This window comes from Lepidochelys kempii, chromosome 13 (genome assembly GCF_965140265.1).
Source record: "Lepidochelys kempii isolate rLepKem1 chromosome 13, rLepKem1.hap2, whole genome shotgun sequence".
Classification (NCBI taxonomy): domain Eukaryota; kingdom Metazoa; phylum Chordata; order Testudines; family Cheloniidae; genus Lepidochelys; species Lepidochelys kempii.
Window position 1 is genome coordinate 14,010,206 of NC_133268.1, and position 21,213 is coordinate 14,031,418.

Below are 21,213 nucleotides of genomic sequence, written 5' to 3' on the forward strand. Positions count from 1 at the left end.
GATACCCGCTAGTACTGTTGCCTTTCAAGCATTTAATTTGAAGTGTACGAAAACTTAAAGGCAAAATGCTAAACAAGGTGAAATTTGAGGAATTTTTTTCACAGTTCATTGCCAACTAGACAACAGTCTGTTTTACTGAAAAACTGATCATTTTGCTTGGAGTTTTGGCTAAAAAAAATGGGTGCTTTCCCCAAGAATGAGCCCATTTCAATGCAAAAATTGGCCCATTTAAGTAAAAAATTTTAAAATATGAAGTTTAAAAAAAATTCAAATGTTGAAAGTCCAATTTCAATGTTTCTCTGTTAAAATGGGCATTTTAGCAAGTTTTACAGAAAAGCATGGATGTGTTTACATAGCGCCTAGCACAATGGGATCCTGTTCTGAGTGGGATCTTTGGGTGCTGCCACGATATAAATATTAGATGACAAAATAAAGCAAACTGTAGAGGGTACCCAACTGGCATAGAGAGGCTAAGTGACTTTCCCAAGGGATCACATGGGAAGTCTGTGGCAGAATAGGGCTGAAGTTGGGTCTTCCAAGTTCTAGGCTAGTTCCCTAATCACTGGGCCATCCTTCCTCTTCCATCTCACTGTACCTCAGTTTCCCATCTGTAAAATGGAGTTGGGAATACTTTCTGCCCCTCCCCTTGTTAGTCTTTTTCTAGTTAGGGTAGAAGTCTGAGAAAAGAAATAATGGGCTTGATCCTAGGCTGGTGCTGAGCACCACAACTCTCACTGACTTCAGTGAGAACAAAGAACATCAGAAACTCAGAGAATCGGGCCTCAAAGCTAAGCAGAAGCTCACATTTTGTACCACAGAACACCACATTTACTTAACACATTGCAGTATATATTGTCTTCACACAGGCATTGCATTTTAGAATGAGTTTATTAAAGCTCTAGACCACCATGATTAATAGGATAACTTCCCCGCTTTGTTGGATAATTGCTGTTTTATGTTTCTATTTGCAGTGGATGCAAGGACAAGTGTTGAACAGAATAATGTGGCCGTTTCTTCCGAGAAGACAATAGAGATAAGCTCCACTTCTGATGCAAATGGAAAAAATCCTGGGACTGAGGCCAAGAAACCCATGCCAGCTGCAAAATTTCGTTTTCTCTTTGCTTTTTCACGGCCTGTACCAGGACGTACTGAAGAGCAAGCTACAGACTCATCAGTTGGATCATCTAAGCTTGATGTCAGTTCAGAGATGCCTGAAGTGAACAAAGCATCAAGTGAGATAGCAGATAGTCCTGCAACAGCTGTGCTGGAGGAAGGGTCCGATAAAAACCTAAGCCAGGCCCCTTCTACAGCAGAATTTAGTGACACTGAGCTAATAGCATTAGCATCACCTGAGACAGAGGACAAAGCCTTATCAAAGACAAAACAAGTAACTTTCTTTGACAGACTCTTCAACCTGGAAAAGGGGAAGGAGAAAGAAAAGAGTAAGACACAAGTTGAAACCCAAGAGGAAAGCCAGACTACGGAAATTCCTGACGCAGGTATCGCAGAGGAAGAGGCTGCTGGATTACAGAGCACACCAAACAATGTCCCACAGGGGAAGGCAAGTGTTTGAATGGGAATATCAATTTCTTCCTTAATGAAATCTCTTAGGAATATTAATGGTGCAGGACAGCATCATGTTCTGATGGTTGTATGAATCAGGCAGCAAATATCTTTGTTTTGTAGTGTGACTCCCCCACTTATCAGGGGTATCTAACAATCTCTGGAAGACGAAAAAAAGCTGTGGCATCTGTTTCATGACAAAATTGGTGATGTCTGATGTACAGCTTAAGTTCATTTATATTTTTACCAAAGACTTGGGCAAGATAGCTATATTCATGCTTCATTAGTCTAGATGATGAACACCAGCTGGCTGCAAGTGTAAAAAATGTACTTGGAGCACAAGTGACTTTCATGCTTTAGGAGCTCAGTGTCTGATATTGAATGGTTTTAGGAAATTCTTTAGGCATATTTCACATGAAGCTTATAAAATACTAACTTACTCATTTTATGCACTAGCTACCTCTGAATATCATACATATTAGGTCACAACCTTTAGTGAAGACTAGAATACCATAGTAACTCTTCGCACTTTGTATGTGTAGTGCTCTTCATCCAAAGAATGATAATTCTTTAGAATGGATAGGAATGAATTTTAGAGACAGGGAAAATGAAGCATTAAGAAGTTAAGTGACTTGCCCAAGGTCATATGCTAGTCAGTAGCAGAGCTGGAAATAAACCTTGACTCTCTTGTGTGCTTTATAGAAAAGATCTCAGCATTTGAGATAAGCAATTGTTCTGTATCTATAGCAATTGTTCTGATGCTACTTTTGAGTTGCTTTATACTTGTCTCAAATGTGATGGCTCTTTTTACTCTTCCTGTGAATAGCGGGTAGTAGCAAGAAGTAAATGTGCAGTGGTTTATTATTAATTTTATTTTATTTTTTATTTATGAAGGGCTGTTAGCACTCTGAAGTAGAACTAGTGGAATGTAGGAGAAAATGTAATCAGAGTTCTTTCTGTTTTTAAATGATTATTAATAGGTTCTTAAACTTAATGGGGCAAATCAACATAGCTTCACTGACTTCAACACAGTAACGCTACTTTACAACAGCTGAGCATCCAGTCCAAATTTTTTCTAAGGGATGACTTCAGGCTTCATCTGTAAATTTTTATACCATCAAAATTACTAGAGATTGATTTTGCATATCATGGCACTTCAAGGATGGCTATGTTGCTCAAAGGGCCAGCCCCTCACCAGGTGTAAAGTGGTGTAACTCTACTGTTTGCTTCAATGTGCTAATTTGCATCAGCTGAGGATCTAGCTCAAATATTTTTATGATCTCTGGGGAAAAAATACATTGTAAAAACTGGCTGTTTACCAGAATCTATGGAGGAAAAGGCAATTTTAAGAGCAATTATTATTTTGATGGCTCTAGTATAAGTCTTCTAATTACATTAATGGTGGAATATCACTAACTGCTGCCTTGAGCACTGTTGACAATGTCTCTGAACGAGATCTGTTTGCCTTCTGAATATATTATTGCAGTAATGTTTCTAAAATAAGTCTCTCTTTTTCTACTCTGAAATTCATCCCCCCTCCATCCCCCCCCCCCCCCCCCCCCGAGGTTTGGTATCTCAGTTCTGGAGGATCTCAGCCCCAGAATAAATCTATTTATCAATTCTTTTTTTAAGGCTTGCCAGTTTCTTTTAAGATAAGAGTTTGAAAGAATAGAAGTTTACTGATAACAAATGTGTTTTTGTGCCTGTCCTTCAAAAATGGTGCACAATCACTGGGTATTTCAGACAGCTAATTTCTAACATATGGGATATAGTGCCTATGCACACTTGTGTATTTGTGTTTTGACTTGGACTCATGGAATCTAAAATCATCCACTGTTTAAAGCAGAGCTGAATAAATAATCCACAATGAATAATGTATTCAGTACGTATTACCTTTTCTTTCAGTTTGCAAATTATCCAGGGAAAGACTGATATTCTGCCAGTATTAAAAAATATTTACAAATTTCTTCAGGATTAAGTCTTGGCCTATAGCTGATTAGAATTGTTACCTTTACAGTTAAATATAAAATTCACAATTCATGCTTTGTTTGTTAATTTCTTTAGACTTGACCTATGCCATTTTACTTTACTAGGAATGGTTTGCTCACAGGTAAACCCCTGAGAGGAGACACAACTTATACCAGAAATAAAGAATGTTTTTAGAGCTATGTCTTATGCCTGTTCCCCAAACAAAATAAGCTATATCAGCAAACCGACATTGCTATAACTGCATCTACAGTAGGGATTTTTGCTGGTATAAAAATGTTATAGAGAATCACACCCCTCGCTGACTGGCAAACACTTCTAGATGGCCTATGATTCTCTTTTTTTACGTTAAGCAAGCACAAAGCAAACATTTCAAATTACATATTTGATTATAAAATGGGCAGTGTACAGTTCATGCTGTTGGTTGGTGCAAGCAGTGAAACATGAAGCATACATTGTACACTGCAATACATAATCAAAAGTAGCTTTTCACTAGGAATTTGAGTTAAACATTTGCTTGTTGTGAACAAATTCTCACTCTGTAAACCTCAAGCATGCGAGCGTTTGTTAAAAGTGAACATCAATGCATCATAAACATGATCAAATCAAAGTAAACTTTTCCAACTCAGACAATTACACGTTAGAAATGTTTCTGCTATTCCACAGCTCTAGCTTGGATACTTGGACATCTGCTACTGTTACTCATGTTGAATACTACCTTCAACCTCAATCCTGTAAAGACCTATACATATGAAATCAATGGGACTACTTGGAGTAGTAAAGTTAAGCACATGCATAAGTATTTGCAGGATTGGGGCCTTAGTTTGCATATAAGGCCTTTGGAATTCAGTGGAACTACTTATGGACTAACTCCCTGATTCTGTAAATACTCTTAACTTTCAGCATGCAAATGGTCCCAGTGAAGTCACAAATGTACATAGGTGCTTGTAGGGTAAGGGCCTCAATTGGTACTCAATGTGAGAGTGAAACTTCAGCCTTAGCCTTGACTTTTGTGGCATTTCTTTGTATATTTGAGGGACAGAACACAAAAAGGCAGGGGGTGTGGGAGCCTGAGACCTTTCATGATGAGCCAGGAATGAACATTGTATAGCCAGATTAAACGAGGTGATAAAAATGCTGTCAAATTTATAATTATTCTTGAGTTGCTGAGCTTTGCTTTAATTCCATCTGATTAAACTAAGGCCTGGCCTCTGTCTTCAAATACACGCATACTATGTTTCCTGTAAAACTAGTTACTTTGCATGTATGATGGCAGAAGGATTAAGATTTAAAATTATACCCCAAATCCCCCAAACAGTTGCTAATTTAACTTGATTGTGTCTGCACAATGTTACACAATTAAAAAGAAACTCAAGTTATTGCTGTTGGCACATTATCGGTTTTGGTGGATTGTGATTTGTAGCCTTTATAAGAGCCTGTTCAAGTCAAAACATCACTGAGGTTGAGAACCAACAAATAACCACGTTTCAGAGTAACAGCCGTGTTAGTCTGTATTGGCAAAAAGAAAAGGAGTGCTTGTGGCATCTCAGAGACTAACCAATTTATTTGAGCATAAGCTTTCGTGAGCTACAGCTCACTTCATCGGATGCATACTGTGGAAAGTGTAGAAGATCTTTTATACACACAAAGCATGAAAAAATACCTCCCCCCACCCCACTCTCCTGCTGGCAATAGCTTATCTAAAGTGATCACTCTCCTTACAATGTGAATGATAATCAAGTTGGACCATTTCCAGCCAAAATCCAGGTTTTCTCACCCCACCCCCCCCACACACACACAAACCCACTCTCCTGCTGGTAATAGCTTATCTAAAGTGACCACTCTCCTTACAATGTGTATGATAATCAAGGTGGGCCATTTCCAGCACAAATCCAGGGTTTAACAAGAACGTCTGAGGGGGGGAGGGGTTAGGAAAAAACAAGGGGAAATAGGTTACCTTGCATAATTACTTAGCCACTCCCAGTCTCTATTCAAGCCTAAGTGAATTGTATCCAATATGCAAATGAATTCCAATTCAACAGTTTCTCGCTGGAGTCTGGATTTGAAGTTTTTTTGTTGAAGAATTGCCACTTTCATGTCTGTAATCGCATGACCAGAGAGATTGAAGTGTTCTCTGACTGGTTTATGAATGTTATAATTCTTGACATCTGATTTGTGTCCATTTATTCTTTTACATAGAGACTGTCCAGTTTGACCAATGTACATGGCAGAGGGGCATTGCTGGCACATGATGGCATATATCACATTGGTGGATGTGCAGGTGAACGAGCCTCTGATAGTGTGGCTGATGTTATTAGGCCCTGTGATGGTGTCCCCTGAATAGATATGTGGGCACAGTTGGCAACGGGCTTTGTTGCAAGGATAGGTTCCTGGGTTAGTGGTTCTGTTGTGTGGTATGTGGTTGCTGGTGAGTATTTGCTTCAGGTTGGGGGGCTGTCTGTAGGCAAGGACTGGCCTGTCTCCCAGGATTTGTGAGAGTGTTGGGTCATCCTTCAGGATAGGTTGTAGATCCTTAATAATGAATTGGAGGGGTTTTAGTTGGGGGCTGAAGGGGACGGCTAGTGGCGTTCTGTTATTTTCTTTGTTAGGCCTGTCCTGTAGTAGGTGACTTCTGGGAACTCTTCTGGCTCTATCAATCTGTTTCTTCAGTTCCGCAGGTGGGTATTGTAGTTGTAAGAATGCTTGATAGAGATCTTGTAGGTGTTTGTCTCTGTCTGAGGAGTTGGAGCAAATGCGGTTGTATCGCAGAGCTTGGCTGTAGACGATGGATCGTATGGTGTGGTCAGGGTGAAAGCTGGAGGCATGTAGGTAGGAATAGCGGCCAGTAGGTTTCCAGTATAGGGTGGTGTTTATGTGACCCTCCTCAGACGTTCTTGTTAAACCCTGGATTTGTGCTGGAAATGGCCCACCTTGATTATCATTCACATTGTAAGGAGAGTGATCACTTTAGATAAGCTATTGCCAGTAGGAGAGTGGGGTGGGGGGAGGTATTTTTTCATGCTTTGTGTGTATAAAAGATCTTCTGCACTTTCCACAGTATGCATCCGATGAAGTGAGCTGTAACTCACAAAAGCTTATGCTCAAATAAATTGGTTGGTCTCTAAGGTGCCACAAGTACTCCTTTTCTTTTAACAAATAACCAGTTACACTGCTGGTAAGTGAAGGATAGACTCCACAGTTTTAATTTAGGAGTTGCACAAGCATTCAGTGTTTGACAAACCAGTCTTTATTTTCGTGGTCTACAAAACTACATTCACATCACAGCATAATCAAAACAAGGACAGGATTCATGAATTGATGAAGAATTTACTATTTAAGCCAAAGAAAAGATAAATTATTTGCCTGAAATGTTTCACTGAGCCAGGATTCATACAAACAAAAGTGTTGGCAGGATTACATTCTTTTGATACGTTTTTCTAATGACTGAACTAAGATTCTAGTATAAACCCTTAATTACTCAAAAGCTTGGCTCCTTATAGAAATGCATTTACCCAGGAACATTTAGCTCCTAATGCTGACTTTCCTCCTATGTTATTTCCAGAGGTTTTTTTATTAGCATTTGTCATTGTGGAATGTGCTGATGCAGAGCATTTTGTGGATATTTAAATACAGCTCTAGATTGTGAGGTTCCATATTTATTACCTCCTCCTGACTTACACTGTAAGGGACTGATGCTGCATTCCTTACTTCAGAAAATTCCTGTTGAAAGTAGTGCTGGGCCACAATTAAAGCCCCATATCACGACACAGGTTTGGGTCTGAATTTGCAGCTTGAATGTTGATGGAGGCTAACAGTTTAGGGAAGCTCCTTGTACAAAACGGGTGATTATAGGGCAAAAAGGTAACTGTGTGTGAAACTGCCCACTGTCCAGAGGAAAAGGTGTATGTATCTCGTGAGTGCAATTTGCTTGTTTGCTCCTCTGTGCACCCATTTTGCTGATGCAGTTTGGTTGCTTGCATATGAGAATATGAGCTGTGCAACATGTGTGGGGGGGGTCTATTGAGGGGAAAGAAAGGGTCACTGAGGATTTAGTTGTGCTTTGTGGCATGTTGGGCTTTGAGTTGGCTCTGGTAGCATGGTGCCTCAGGCTCTTTAAATCCTCCACCTCTCTGCACACTGTGTAGCCTGGCTCTCGTAGGAGAGTGTTTCAGGTCAGCAATGAGATGCGTTGGAACGGTTGTATGAACATAAAGAACCTACTCCTACTTGACCAATGATGGCCGCAAGACAGTCCTGTGTTTGTTTTGTGTGTGTGTGTCTTTCATTTCTATTTGAGAGTATGTGTGTGAGAAATAGAGAGAGAGAAACTCAGGTTAACGTCACTAAACAATTCTCACTGAAGTTCTTTTGCTGATGTCACCAGTTTCAAGCACTCTGTTGAGGCTAGTTTTGCTTAGCAATGTATATTCTGTGTCCTGTTTTTTTGGTCTGTTGCCTCACACTTAACTGTCCCTTTCCCATCTGAAGCAGAGCTAGCTTTTATCACATGTCCAGTACCACTATACATGGCATCCTTGGAAGAATGGCCACTGAAACTGGCACAGACTGCATGTGTTTTACAGGGAACATACTGTTCTTGGAAAGGCTTTGGCCTGTAATTGCCAGCTGTACAAACAATTGTGTCAGGTCCTTGCAAGAAATTTCTAAATAGCCTGTTAAACCATTCTGAGCCATTGTGATGCATATCTTTCTGTGGTAGACTTGCAAAATGGTGGCTTGGAGATTTAAGCAGGTAAAATCCTGTTATTGCTAATGAAACCAGTGTACTTAACTCCTTGCCTACAGGTCTAAGAATGTACCCCACTCTGTGCACATTTCACAACACCAAAGAAACCCTCTAGTAAAGTTTTTTAATTGCATTCATGATTTCACATGCTCAGAATTCCTCTTCCCTCCTCCCCCAGCCCACCACTTGCCCATACAAATATATGCTCCTTTGTAAATCATATGTAAATAGTTCTTTTAAAATTCTGTGATACAGAAGAAGAAAATCTCAGAAACATGACCCAAAGCAATATTTCTTTGAAAAAGTGGAGATTGATAAAAATGCCTAATGGCAGGTTGATAGAAACCTCCTGTTCGCCTTTCTAACGCCAGCGAGTCCTTTCTCTCAAGGTATTTCAAAGCTACCACCTATTGAAGATACATTGCAACTTTTTTTTTCAATTTTGTCCCTCAAAGAAAGTGGGAACGTCATCTCCTAACGGCTATTACTACTACTAGTGTCACCGGTTTCTCTGCCCCTGGTAAATCCATACTGCAGTTTCAAGAAAATATACTGTATGATTATAAGTTGTTATTAGTATTGAAATAACACTTAGAGGCCACTACCAAGATCAGGGCCCCCTTGTGCCGGGCCCTGTAATTATTGAGCATTATATGTGTGCGTGCGTGCATGCATGTCTGTCTGTCTCTGTGTACAGACAGACAGCCCCTGCTCTGAAGAGCTCCGTCTAAATAGACAAGGCAGAAAAAGGGTTGGAGAAATGTAGTATTAATGTCATCCCCACTTTACAGACGAGGAATTATGCTCAGAGAGATTAAAGCCGAGATTAACAAAGGTATTTAGGTACCTAAAGATGCAGATAGGTGACTAACTCCTAATGACTTCCAATGGGAGTTAGGTGCCTAATCTCCACAGGTGCTTTTGTATCTACAGCTAGGCACCTACCTGCATTTTTAGGTGCCTAAATACCTTTGTAAATCTGGTCCTGTGTGATTTGCCAGGATTATACAGGAAGCCTATAGCAGAGCTGAGAAACCAACCCTGATCTCCCAAGTCTAGAGCCTATCTTACTACTTGGAGATTTCTGGTGATTGGATTTGCATGAGTGTCCCTTTCTCATCTTGTCCCTCAGTGCTCTGCAAGGCATATAGACAGCCCCTGTATCAGCACTTGAGCTGTGCTGGAATGTTCCAGATGGCGTTCTGGTATTTCTGATGGGGTGCAATGAAGAGGGGAGCACAATGGAGGGGGTCAGGAGGCACAAAAGAGAGAGATAGGGGAGCCATGCCCTCCTCCCACAGCTAGCTCTGAGCAGCAACCCAGAAGCCACGGCTTCTCCTCACGGGCATGCCCAAGCCAGCAATGTGGGGCGACTCTGCAGTAGGGGTCAGTTGCCTGCATCCTCACCCAATGGGGAGCCCCTGCTGGCGTTCTGGCACTGTGGGCTGGAGGAGAGGCCAAGGCATGGCCAAGAAGGGAGGTAGAAGCTGCTGGGTCTACACTCAGAGCCGGCCAAGGGGGAGGCTTGGGCACTCCTTCATTGTGCCCTGTCCCTGCCTTCCCTATGGCCAGTGCTGTGGGCACCCTCTTCTTCCCCCCAGAGAGCCCTGTACCACTGCACAGGCTGAAGGGTCCTGGCAGGAGTATAGAGCCCCCCCCACCACCACCCCTTTTTTGCTGCCAGTGAGTAAGTCGACTCACAGTGATGTCATCAAGGCTTTTTTTTTTTTTTTAGAACTCAAGCACAGCTCTGTATAGCAGTCTTCGTGCTAAACATCCTCCCCCCTGAGAAAATAACAGCGGCCTGCTCCATGAGCAGTGGAGGTACAAGGGTACAAGGAACCTTCCTTCCATACCCTCCTTATGCCCCAGCTTGTGTAGTACATCTAGAGACCAGGCTGAATTCAGTCCCTGTGCTCTCTGAGTGCAAAAACTCCTTCCTCCCTATTCACTGGGGAGGTGCTTGCTACCCAGGGGAGTGGCAGGGAGGTGGTGGGGCTGGGCCCCCAACGCTCCCTGTACCAGCCCATCAAACAGGATTGGAGCATAGGAGAGAGCAGTTCCACCTACGGCTAGGGAGTTCCTGTGCTCGCCCTGGGACAGGCAGCTTGATCTAACTATAAATAAACAAATCAATATAAACTCAGATGCATTTGTCTGCACTGTACTGCACTCATCACTATAGTTACCTAGACAATAAAGTACCTTCTCAAAATGCCAATATTTACCTCCTGGAGAGGAGGTAAACTTTGTTGAGGGAATGAAAAGGGCAGTATGTCCCTAGTGCATTTAAAAATGCACTTCCATTTTAGTTTATTTAGCTCATTAGTGAATACGTCACTAAAGGGTACAGAAATATTTATCTTTCTGCTGTTTTTTTCCTTTTTTTGTTGTAATATCTGCACCCCTGGTGGGTGTGGAATAGAAGGTAAAAAACTAGTAACTGATAAGATCTTAGGCCCCAAGTCAATAATGCATTGAAACAGTACTGAATCAGAACATCTCTGCACTGAATACAGGAATGGACTACACTTACAGTACAATACTGCATACATCATTCTAGCATGAAATCTGTTTTCTTGCCACGGTTTAGTAGATTATAATTAGAGCTGGTAGAGAAATTTTGAATGTTCAAAATTTGTAAAAAGTTTTTGATTTTTTTCCAATTATTTTTACAAAAAATCTTATGGATGATCAAAAAATTGTAAGTTTGACATTTTCAAAAAAAAAATTGAATTTTTTTTAAAAAGTTTCTAATTTTTTGTTATTATGTTTAATAATGAAGCTTTGTTTCTGAGATGTAAGCAAAAATTAAAGAAAACCCCACAAACCCATTTAACAGAAAACAACCCACAAGCTTTTAAAGGCTCCAGGTTCCATATTGGTTATCTGATCTATGAACAGACTTTGCATATGTCGTTATTCCTTCAAGCATGACAGACTGGAGTCATTTAAAGTAATTGGGGTGTGCTGTATGCCATGAAAAAGGAGGAGCAAGAAGAAATTGCAGGGTTCATAACAGGTCTCTGAGCTGTACGTTGGACCCCGACCTGGCTGCTGGTCTTTCTAGTGTACTGCATTGGTATTTTCAAGGCAAAACTTATTATTATTTTTTTTTTAAGAACTGCAAAATCTCTTTCTTCGCATCGCAAACTAGTGTGTTTGATGGCACTACAAGAAAGCAAACTGACAATGGGAACAACTGCCTGGTGGCATCCTTACAGCAAAGGACTGCAAACAGTAAATTAGAACTTAAGAAAAAAGGACTATAGCCCGCCTGAAGGTGAAGAGTGGTGCATTAACAGAGTCACCAGTAGGCAAGACAGCTATTCAGTTTGGTGAGGAGGCTACTCATCCTGGGAGGGTATAGTGCAGCCTGGGCTGCATGCTTGCTCCCAGCAGAAATACCCATTTCCAAATGAATGGCTACTGAGCATCTCGTTTCTATAATGTGGATAACAGCTCAGCACCATGGTCTCCCCATTATGCCAATCCCCCATGCAGAAAAGCAGTGTGTGCATCTCAGCAAAGACTCGATCCTATATCCATTGAAGTTGATGGTAATGCTGCCATTGACTTTAATTGTGCAGGATCAAACGTCCTATGTAAATCTCATTTCTGCTCTCTATCAGCATCAAGCAAGACCTTAGAACAACAAGAAGCCGAAGGTACGAGAATAATTTCATGTCCAGGACCACCAGAGCTGATTGGAAAATGGAATTGCTATCCCATAGGAAATTTTGACATTTCAAAATTCGTTTTCCCCGAGAAAAGTGGGTGCATGGAGAATACTTACATATTAATTGCAACGTTCACTTTTTGAAATTCTGCCTGAATGGTGAAAGAGGGACACTTGTTTTGCACCTTCTGCCTCATAAAATGTAAGTTATGTGGTTCAGTTCATACATACTGATCAGTGAATAGTCTTGAGACTAAAACTTAGTGGCTTAGTAAATGGATGGATGGTGCTGTGTAGCTGAGTGCAGTTTTCATTAATTCCTGCTATTTTACCATAACTAACACATCTCATTGAAACCATTTTTTTCCCAATTTGCCCCAGTCTTTGATGTATTAATATCTCCAGTAGGGCAAAGCTATTGAAAACATTAAAGTAGAGACTGGTATCACTAGATCCAAGTACCAGCCATTAAGACAGGGACAACTTAGGACCCACATTTTCCAAACTGTGCATGTGCCAAAACGCATAGAAGTAAATGCCTACTTTGCAAATGCCACTGTGCAAATGAATGGTTAATGCAACGTGGTAATTTACACATTGGGGGTGAGTGAGGATCCTAGCGTCTACATATAAAGACTAAAATGGGCGACATATTAAAGAAAAAGGACAAAACAAGCTATATAGTTAAGTGGTTTTAAAAAAATAAATAAGTTCAAGGGATGATTAACTTAATTACCTGAGGGTTCAAAGGCCAGATATTTATCTAGTGTAAATAAGCATGGCTGCATTGAATTCCACTATATACTTATTATCTATTTAGAAAGAAGGAGCATTTCTCAGTCCTTAATCAGAGACATTTGATACAAGAAAATTACAGAAAACTATCTGGATTAAAATTATAGGGGGCCCAATTTTCAGTGGAACCTCAACCGAACCTCATCTTGTATGAACACTTCTTTTGCATAGCCCATCCAGCAGTCCCATCCGTGCACCTGCATACCTAGCTGGTAGGACTTTTGCTATCTCATAGTGATCTTCTGTTAGAGATACAAGGCAGGTGAGGTAATATCTTTTATTGAACCAACTTCTGTTGGTGAGAGAGACAAGCTGTTGAACTTACACAGAGCTCTTTTTCGGGCTCTTCATAGATCTTCTGCGTCCTGCTGCTCTTCATGTAGGCTTTTGAAATGAAGACAATTGGGCCATCTTCTCGTCTCCCCTTCTGCAGCATGGAAAGGTGCAGAATTGCCCTAAACACATGGAGTAGGTGTGGGGAGGCCCCAGGAAAGTGAGAGAGAATTATGCACCCACTGTGAAGTTGCTTCTTATCTATCTGGAAGAAGCTCAGCTCCCTCAAGATAGGTGGATATAGGCAGACCAAAAGGGGAGAAGTTGAGGAAACAGCCCGTCTCTGTGATGCCTTCCCCTCTCAGGATAGAGTGCAGTTTGAATCATCAGTTGTTATTGTTCTGGGCAGAGAAATACAAGCTGAGCACTCCCCCAATCCAGGCATTTTCAGCTGACCGGTTATGGCCAGATTCTGGTCCCCCTATGCCATCACAGCAATATGGAAAGGCCAGAACAGGGGAAAGAACCTGGCTTATTGTTTGTTGGGTCACAAACTCTAACTCTGAAAAACTTTACTCATGTGATCTGTCCTACTTACTGCAACAGGACTGCTCACATAAGTAGGATTTGCAGGCGCAAGCCCCAAAAATAGATTAATGGAGAAAGGGAACCTGAGTGTTAATAAAGGGGGGAAAGAAGAATATGCCCAATCATTGTTCAAAGATACGTAAAACACTGTAAACTGAAATTGAATTCACTCATGTTCATGTGTGACTGCTCACATAAGTAGGATTTGCAGGCGCAAGCCCCAAAAATAGATTAATGGAGAAAGGGAACCTGAGTGTTAATAAAGGGGGGAAAGAAGAATATGCCCAATCATTGTTCAAAGATACGTAAAACACTGTAAACTGAAATTGAATTCACTCATGTTCATGTGTATAAATCCATACAGTGGTGGTTAACTGATCTATTAGCCTCTTTAGAGTTACAAAGTTATCTGCTAGGAACAGAGATCCCTAACTGGTCTGCTTGCACTTTGCTAATCGCACTGTTATTTGTTAGTTACAATGAGATCCACTGCATTTGAATAGTCTGCTACCTGAGCCCTTAAAGCCCAGAGCCCGATTCTACAAGGTGTTCAGTGCCCCAACATCCACAGACTTCAGTGAAGATGGGGAGGGTCAGTACCTCTCAAGAGGCACTTAGGAATTTGCAAGATCAAGATCTAAAGATGTGTGAGGGCTCACACTTTTATGTTATTTCTTTTATGTATTCATGTAAAAGATATTTGGGAAGGGGGAGGTGAATTTTTTGCACAGCTCTTTAGGTAGTTTCTGAGTCATCAGGGTGTCAAGATTGTAAATAATGAAGACAGTCTAAGGGCCACATTTTCTAAGAGTTCCAGGTTTTGAGAAAAGCTCAACAGGATGGATATTGTACTCTCTTGAAAATCAGGCTGTAAATGTACTAACGGCAGCTACTAAGCACTTCTGAAAATCTGGCCCTTATTTACTGCCTATATGGGAAGTGAGCTTCTTTGAAAATAGATTCCCAATTCTGAGTGTGAGCATAGGAAGAACTGTCCTGATTGTACTGTTTGGAAAATCTGGCCCCGCTGACAGACAGCTGTGTGTGGCTTAAAAAGCTAAAGTTGTTGTTGATATTTGGTGGTGGTTTGAGAGGTTTTTTTAATATTGTTTGCGTTTTCTAAATAAAAATTATTTCTGGAAATTGCAGAATATTGAGGAGCAGAAGCTTTCTTTGTATGTTGTAATCAGACACTGCGGCTTCAAAGGCCAAAATCTCAGCCATTTGTTCCTGTTCACAAGTGCTAAGCCATGTTGGTAGAAAAGGGGGGTTGTTTTGCTGCATGCAACTTTATTTGCTATGTGTGTTATACTCTGTAGCTCAGAACAGTGTTCCTCTTGCCAGCTGCAAATGCTTACTACATTAGAAGAGAGGGACAAAAAGATTTGTATAAATGCTCGATTGTTCTGAATATGTAGGCTGGATAAGTATGGCTGGAATTGGGGTTATGACTCTGAGAGCAACAGGATGCAAATCACAAGTGTTACTTTTACATTCCACTGGAAATTAAACAAGCTGGGTCTGAAGAAACTGTGCTTCTTTTTTAGGACATAGATGACTGCAACCAAAAAGCCGTGCAGCAAGGCTCAGCAGGTGTCAATACTGACGAGGCAGCAGTAAAACAAGAGAACCCCAAGGCATCTGCCACAACAGACTCCAATAATTCTGTCATGAGTTTCTTTAAAACTCTGGTAAGTCTTTGCCTACAGTTTTGCTGTATAGGGAACACCTAAAAACAAAGAGTGTGTATTAAATTCCAATCTATATGCATCTATGAATGTCGAATATGCTCATCATCTCAGGTACCAAAGATTAATGTTGTAAAACTAAACTGATGCCTTAGAGAATGCTTAGATTGATAGGTAGAGAGAGAGACTGTGCAATAGTTACTTAATGGTATTGATTAGGAAAACTTCCTCTATTCTTATAGACTATTTTAGAACCCATGTCATTCAGTTCTGTTAAAAATATTTTCTGTGAGTTAAAACTTGCTTTGAAAATGTCTAAATGTACAAACAAAACAATCATCAGTTACTGGCAGCACAAATGTAAGTCAAGGAAGAGACAGGAAAACCATTAAGTACAAAGAAGAACAATAGTTGTTAATGAGAGAGGAAGCAGGGTAATGAAAATACTAAATTAGCCATGCAAAAGGACAGCAAATGCCATAGGTTATAATCCAGGAGCATCAGAATTCATGATTGGGTTCACCTTTAGGGAATAATAGAACCTGAAGGTTTGTCTAATATATATTTTATCTTGATTTTTATCTTTCCGGACACCGTCTCAAAATTACATTCAGGAAATGAATTCATCTCATATTAATATGCAATAAGTCTTTCCCATTTGGAAAGCAAAATAGAGTTTGATATTGTAGGTTGCATGTGTATTCTTTCCCTTATGTCATAGATAAGCCTGCTAGGTTCTAACTAACTGATGAAATTCCAGATCCTTCCTATTGAAAGAAACTGAATTTGGACATATTTCATCAACTATTACAGTATTTTGTTTTCTCAAATATTTAAGGTTTCACCAAGCAAATCAGAAGCCAAAAGTGACTCTGAGGACAAGGTAGGCAGTTTGCTTGATGTTTTTCTCTGTGTCATTACCATTACAGTGTGCTCAGATTGGCTTCAATGCTATCCTTTCTTCTCCTGTGCCTTCCCTTCATCTGTACATGAGGTTACTGTTTGTTGTAATAAAACAAACAGTAACCTTTCAGAAATAAAATACAAAAGAAGAAAGATGACCATAGACTAGTCTATTTTTTCCATTCAGTTTCAAATAATGTGCTGAATGTACTACTTAATTCACTTCCCATATTAGAAGTTTGAAGCTGAAATAGTAATATTGTTATATTGGAAGTTATTTAGATTCTCAAACTAGATCAGTTTGGGGTTTCTGGATGAAATTCTGGGCCCACTGAATTTAATTGCAAAATTCCCATTAACTACTATAGGGTCAGGATTTCTTCATGATTTTGCTTATACAGCTATGCAAAGCTGCCAGTTTTCACTTCCTATTATTTAAATGTGAATATAGATCTTTTTTCTTGAGGCCTTGCATACAGGGCGACATTCTCACCTCTTTGTACATAGGGTCACAGAAGTCTTTCAGCACATGCAGAACTGTAGCTATTCTGTGCAGGGTGTGGAACAGGTCCATAGGAAGATGACAACACATTCTGCTCTTGTTGGAGCTGAGGTCCAAACCAGATGCCATTGGTGGGAACGTGCCCACCAGGGGTCTGATCTAACTCCCATTTTAATCAATGGGAAGACTTTCAGTGATTTCAGTGGGACCAGACCTGACACCTTCATTGTGTGTCTCTAGCGGTCACACTAGGAGCATGCTGTAGTTGGAGGGGCTGTACTATTCCTGCTAAGTAGCTGAAACCTGCACCCTGATCCTGGTTTGTGAGGTAAATTCAGTCCCCCTCCACCTCTGTATAATTCTCTCATTTATTCAGGCTTTAGAGGACACGGGGAGGTGAGAGTCAGTTTCTCCATGATGATTTTAAAATGGAGTAGAAAGAATGTCCAGATTCTTCTAATGTAATGCAGCGTGCAGTCTCTCCTACAGTGGCATTGCCTCCCCACCCCTAGCAGCTCGTGAAAATCAGCATAACCTTCATAGGCACAGACTTCATTGGAACTACACTCCTTTATACTAGCTGAAGATATGGCCCATTGTGCCAATTTCTACATGCTGTTACATCTAGAGTCTTGCTGCTGAAGGTAGAAGAGTTATTCTGGATTTACACTGGTGTAACAGAGCAAAAATTGGCCCATCAAATGTGTGAGCTCCAGGAATCATCATTATTGTAGCTCTGTGAAGCATTATGATAGTAGGAGTCTTATTATTGTGCATATCTGAAACCTGGCATTGTCCAAAGTGTATACATCTAATTTGTGAAGGTTGTATATGTTCTGGAAACTGTTTTTAAAAGCACAAATCATTCTAAGAGAAACAAGTATGCCTTTAAGGACTGCTCTTGATCCCATTTTGAAGTCAGTGTCAAAAATCATAATGGCATCAGCAGCAGCAGAATTGGACCATCAGAAAATATAATGTAGCTTAATAACGCAATGTTACAGTAGCCTACAGGAATTCCCGGTGAACCTGGTAATCAGTTTATATGACTATAACTAAATAACCTCCTACATTATTTTTATTAATTAGATTTTATCAAGTGCATTCAGAGAAATAGCTTAAAGAGAATAAAACGGTTTAAAAAGTAGCATCAGAATTCTGTATATTCGGTAATAAAAAATAACTGTTAATGTATTTCTTCTTTTATACCAATTTCCTACTATTCTTTATGACCCTTTCATTCTGAATTCTTAACAACCAGCCAAATGTTGACAGTTTGGACATGTAATAGGTCATGCACACAATTACCTAACTTGTCCACGCAACTCTGTCAACTGCCCCTAACTATCAGGGATGAAATTTTCAAAGGAGCCAACAGGAGTAAGGCACCCAAATCCAATTGAATGTCAATGAGATTTGGACACCCAGCTGTCTCAGGAGCCTCTGAAAATCCCAGCCTACATAGACAGTTGCAGGCCTGACTTTGTGAAAACCAGCCTGATATTTCTGCAACATATAACTGTGGATGTAGGCACACTGTAGTTTGGAAACAAATACACTGTTTGGGTTTGGTTTGCTAACACACCTGTAAAAGTAAACATGTCCTGGTGCCTCCAGCAGGATATGCCAATCAGCCTTTGTGCACAATACACAGAGATTGCTGGGAGTGCTTTCTGTGAAGAACACACTTTTATTTCCAATAATCTTTTTTCCAGAATTAACACCATGACTAAGTATTTAGATTGGCAAGACAAATAAATCTTCACTCCTGGTGAGAAATCACATTTTCACTCAATTCAACAAAAATAAAAAAAAAAGAAAGTAACATTTTGTGTGTTTGTTTTGTTTAGCACTAAATTTTATTCCCCGCCCCTCCCTTCCCATTTCAACATCAGTTTGGTAGGAAAAGAGTGAGGAACAAATAATGAATTTCTGATCGAGAGGAATTCATAAACAATGCTTTTCCTCAAAACAGGAATTTTGCCACTTTCACCATATTAAAGCCCTGTCAGCAAACAGGAGTACTAAAATTTGACCCTAATTCCAGTTAGGACTTGGTCCTCCCCTTAGTGAAATCAATAGGAGTTTTACCATCAACTTCAGTGGGAGCAGAAGCAGGCTTTTCTTCATGAATACAACAGGGAACAGTTTTTATAGTGCAACCACTTTGTCCACAGAATAAGTTCTCTCTGAGTATGTGTCTTCATTGCAGAGTTAGCCCATACTCTTACCTACGTAATGCCCACTCATGTCCTCACCCAACTTTGGTTGTGCTTCCAACCCAAACTAGCTGGCACAGCTGCTGCTATGGGTTAGAGTCCAGGTTCCACTTCATCTCGAACTGGTAACCCACCCACTTTGCAGTGAGGACACATTTGAATTCTGATAGTCCTCCAGGGTCTTCCCACAGTTGCCCCCAGGACAGACAGATTCTCCCAGAATTCACTGGGAAGGAATCATAGAGCATCTTTTCTTACTGCAGCACAAGAACTATGGTATATGCCCCCAAAAGTCTTAGTGACACACAGCTGTGTGCAGCACAGTGGTGACGCAGTAAGTTGGCTCATAGAATCATAGAAGATTAGAGTTGGAAGAGACCTCAGGTCATCTAGTCCAACCCCCTGCTCAAAGCAGGGCCAACCCCAACTAAATCATCCCAGCCAGGGATGTCAAGCCGGGCCTTAAAAACCTCTAAGGATGGAGATTCCACCACTGCCCTAGGTAACCCATTCCAGTGCTTCACCACCCTCCTAGTGAAATAGTTTTTTTCTAATATCCAACCTAGACCTCCCACACTGCAACTTGAGGCCATTGCTCCTTGTTCTGTCATCTGCCACCACTGAGAACAGCCTAGCTCCATCCTCTTTGGAACCCCCTTTCAGACAGTTGAAGGCTGCTATCAAATCCCCCCTCACTCTTCTCTGCTGCAGACTAAATAAGCCCAGTTCCCTCAGCGTCTCCTCATAAGTCATGTGCCACAGCCCCCTAATCATTTTTGTTGCTCTCTGCTAGACTCTCTCCAATTTGTCCACATCCCTTCTGTAGTGGGGGGGCCCAAAACTGGACGCAGTACTCCAGATGTGGTCTCACCAATGCCGAATAGAGGGGAATAATCACTTCCCTCAGTCTGCTGGCAATGTTCCTACTAATGCAGCCCAATATGCCTTTAGCCTTCTTGGCAACAAGGGCACACTGTTGACTCATATCCAGCTTCTCGTCCACTGTTCCCCAGGTCCTTTTCTGCAGAACTGCCGCTTAGCCAGTCAGTCCCCAGCCTATAGCAGTGCATAGGATTCTTCCGTCCTAAGTGCAGGACTCTGCACTTGTCCTTGTTGAACCTCATCAGATTTGCCAATCCTCCAATTTGTCTAGGTCACTCTGGACCGTATCCCTACCCTCCAGCATATCTACCTCTCCCCCCAGATTAGTGTCATCCGCGAACTTGCTGAGGCTGCAATCCATCCCATCATCCAGATCATTAATGAAGATGTTGAACAAAACTGATCCCAGGACCAACCCCTGGGACACTCCCAGCCAGCTGACTGCCAACTAGACATTGAGCCATTGATCACTACCTGTTGAGCCTGACGATCTAGCCAGCTTTCTATCCACCTCCATTCATCCAATCCATACTTTTTTAACTTGCTGGCAAGAATACTGTGGGAAATTGTATCAAAAGCTTTGCTAAAGTCAAGGTATATCACGTCGATCCCTTTGTCCATATCCACAGAGTCAGTTATCTCATCATAGAAGGCAATCAGGTTGGTCAGGCATGACTTGCCCTTGGTGAATCCATATTGACTGTTCCTGCTCACCTTCCTCTCCCCCAAGTGCTTCAAAATGGATTCCTTGAGGACCTGCTCCATGATTTTTCCGGGGACTGAGGTGAGGCTGTAGTTCCCCAGATTCTTCTTCTTCTCTTTTTTAAAGATGGGCACTATATTGGCCTTTTTCCAATCATCTGGGACATCCCCCAATTACCCTGAGTTTTCAAAGATAATGGCCAATGGCTCTGCAGTCACAGATAAGCCTTTTCAATGTGGCTGATGACCTGGGTTAGCTCTACAATGAAAACACACCCTTAGATCTGTCCAAAGAATGTTAGGAAGATCCTCACCTTCATGCCTACAAAGAACAAACTACTTTAGGGTTGAATTTGGCGTCTTAAAGCACACCAACATGTTGTTAACCAACATACCTATGGACTTAATCTATTTTTGAGAGAGAGAGAGATGCTCTCCAAACATGGGTGCAACCTTATTGATGTCATTGGAGTTTCACCCATGTTAATAGAAGCAGAATTTGGCCAATACGATAAATCTGTATTTCTTCTCTTCTGTTGAATCACACTGTCATAGGATTAGCTGGGTTTTTTTTTATAAGTTGTTATTGGACAAAGTTATCCACTTGACTGGAACAAATCTGCCCTCAACTGAACCATATATTCAACCCTTCACAGTACTCCTGACTTTGTCCCACTATGTTCAAC

The 21,213-nt window shown here is 41.0% G+C and overlaps 1 protein-coding gene across 4 annotated transcripts in view; it reads left to right on the forward strand.

Annotated features, from left to right (window-relative positions):
• BCAS1 (brain enriched myelin associated protein 1) overlaps positions 1-21,213 on the forward strand; it is an 80,859-nt gene that overhangs the window by 12,711 nt on the left and 46,935 nt on the right. For all 4 annotated transcript variants that reach the window (XM_073309333.1, XM_073309336.1, XM_073309335.1 and 1 more), the window contains exons 3-5: positions 972-1,561; positions 15,179-15,322; positions 16,158-16,202. In XM_073309333.1, the coding sequence (XP_073165434.1) occupies positions 972-1,561; positions 15,179-15,322; positions 16,158-16,202 (779 nt within the window). The remainder of the gene's footprint in view (positions 1-971; positions 1,562-15,178; positions 15,323-16,157; positions 16,203-21,213) is intronic.